General features: G+C 40.6%; 1 protein-coding gene across 1 annotated transcript in view; it reads right to left on the reverse strand.

The window, feature by feature from the left end:
- Positions 1-1,000, reverse strand: part of LOC117960513 (intersectin-1-like) — a 33,897-nt gene that overhangs the window by 24,042 nt on the left and 8,855 nt on the right. The window contains 1 exon segment of the mRNA XM_034898459.1: positions 898-995. Within this exon segment, the coding sequence (XP_034754350.1) occupies positions 898-995 (98 nt within the window).

Consider the following 1,000-nt stretch of genomic DNA (forward strand, 5'->3'; position numbering starts at 1 on the left):
GAAATTTCAGACAAATCCTCCGGGGCGAGACCGTTTAAATAAAAGCTTTAAAAACAAGCAATAAAAATCCTAAAATGTGTTGTAAAACGCACCGGGAGCCCCCTGCAGGGTGTAGAGAACGGGAGAGACCCTCGATTGGGATAAATCCTTCCCAAGGACACCTTTAACCCTCGTGTTGTCTTCCATGTTAACCATGAACTTGTCCTTCCAGGTCAAAATAGGGTTTTTTTGGGGTGCTTTTCCGATGTTTTTGTCATTTTTTTTCTGATTTATTTCCAGCTTTTGGGGCTTTTTTTTAAAACCTGAGCTGCTTTAATAACAGGTTTTACAGTTATTCCTGGAATTCATGGTCAACAAACCTCATTTATATCAAATTATACCTATGTTTTTAGTTAACAAGGCAGAAAACGATGGATTATTTTGACTAATAGTTCAGTTTAGAGGATGCTGAGTGGATCTCAGATGGATAGATGTCAAAGTTTAGTCCGGATACTGTTTGGAAAACCATTAAAAAAAGAACTCAAATGCTACAAAATTGAATAAAACACCCACAGATTTCCACAAAAGTTATGTTGTATGGAATCATCTGTGTTATTTTTGCGCTATTTGGGTGAAAGAAATCCATATTTCTGATATATTAAACACTTAGAAACGGGTCAGTTTGACTAACGAGGGATAACAAGGAATAAAGGAGCAAATCTTCAGAAGACAAATGGCCGAAAGCGTCTTCTAGACTGCAGAGACATGCATCGGATGTCGATTATATATCGTTTACTGTGCGTCTCTTTCGCTGGTCAGTGCGCTCCAGGACAGATTTGGAGGATCTTAAAAGACTTAGGGACGTTTTCATCGCCTGAGTGACAGCTGAAGGGGCGGAGCTTGCCCCGATCACCTTACTAATACATACTGCTGCTGTATTGTTGTCGTTTGTTGTTTGTTGTTGTCGTCGATGGAAACCCGTAGCAACCCCACTCCCTCCTCACCGCGGTTCCTTCCTGTG

The sequence above is a fragment of the Etheostoma cragini genome, chromosome 17, assembly GCF_013103735.1.
Source record: "Etheostoma cragini isolate CJK2018 chromosome 17, CSU_Ecrag_1.0, whole genome shotgun sequence".
Lineage (NCBI taxonomy): Eukaryota > Metazoa > Chordata > Actinopteri > Perciformes > Percidae > Etheostoma > Etheostoma cragini.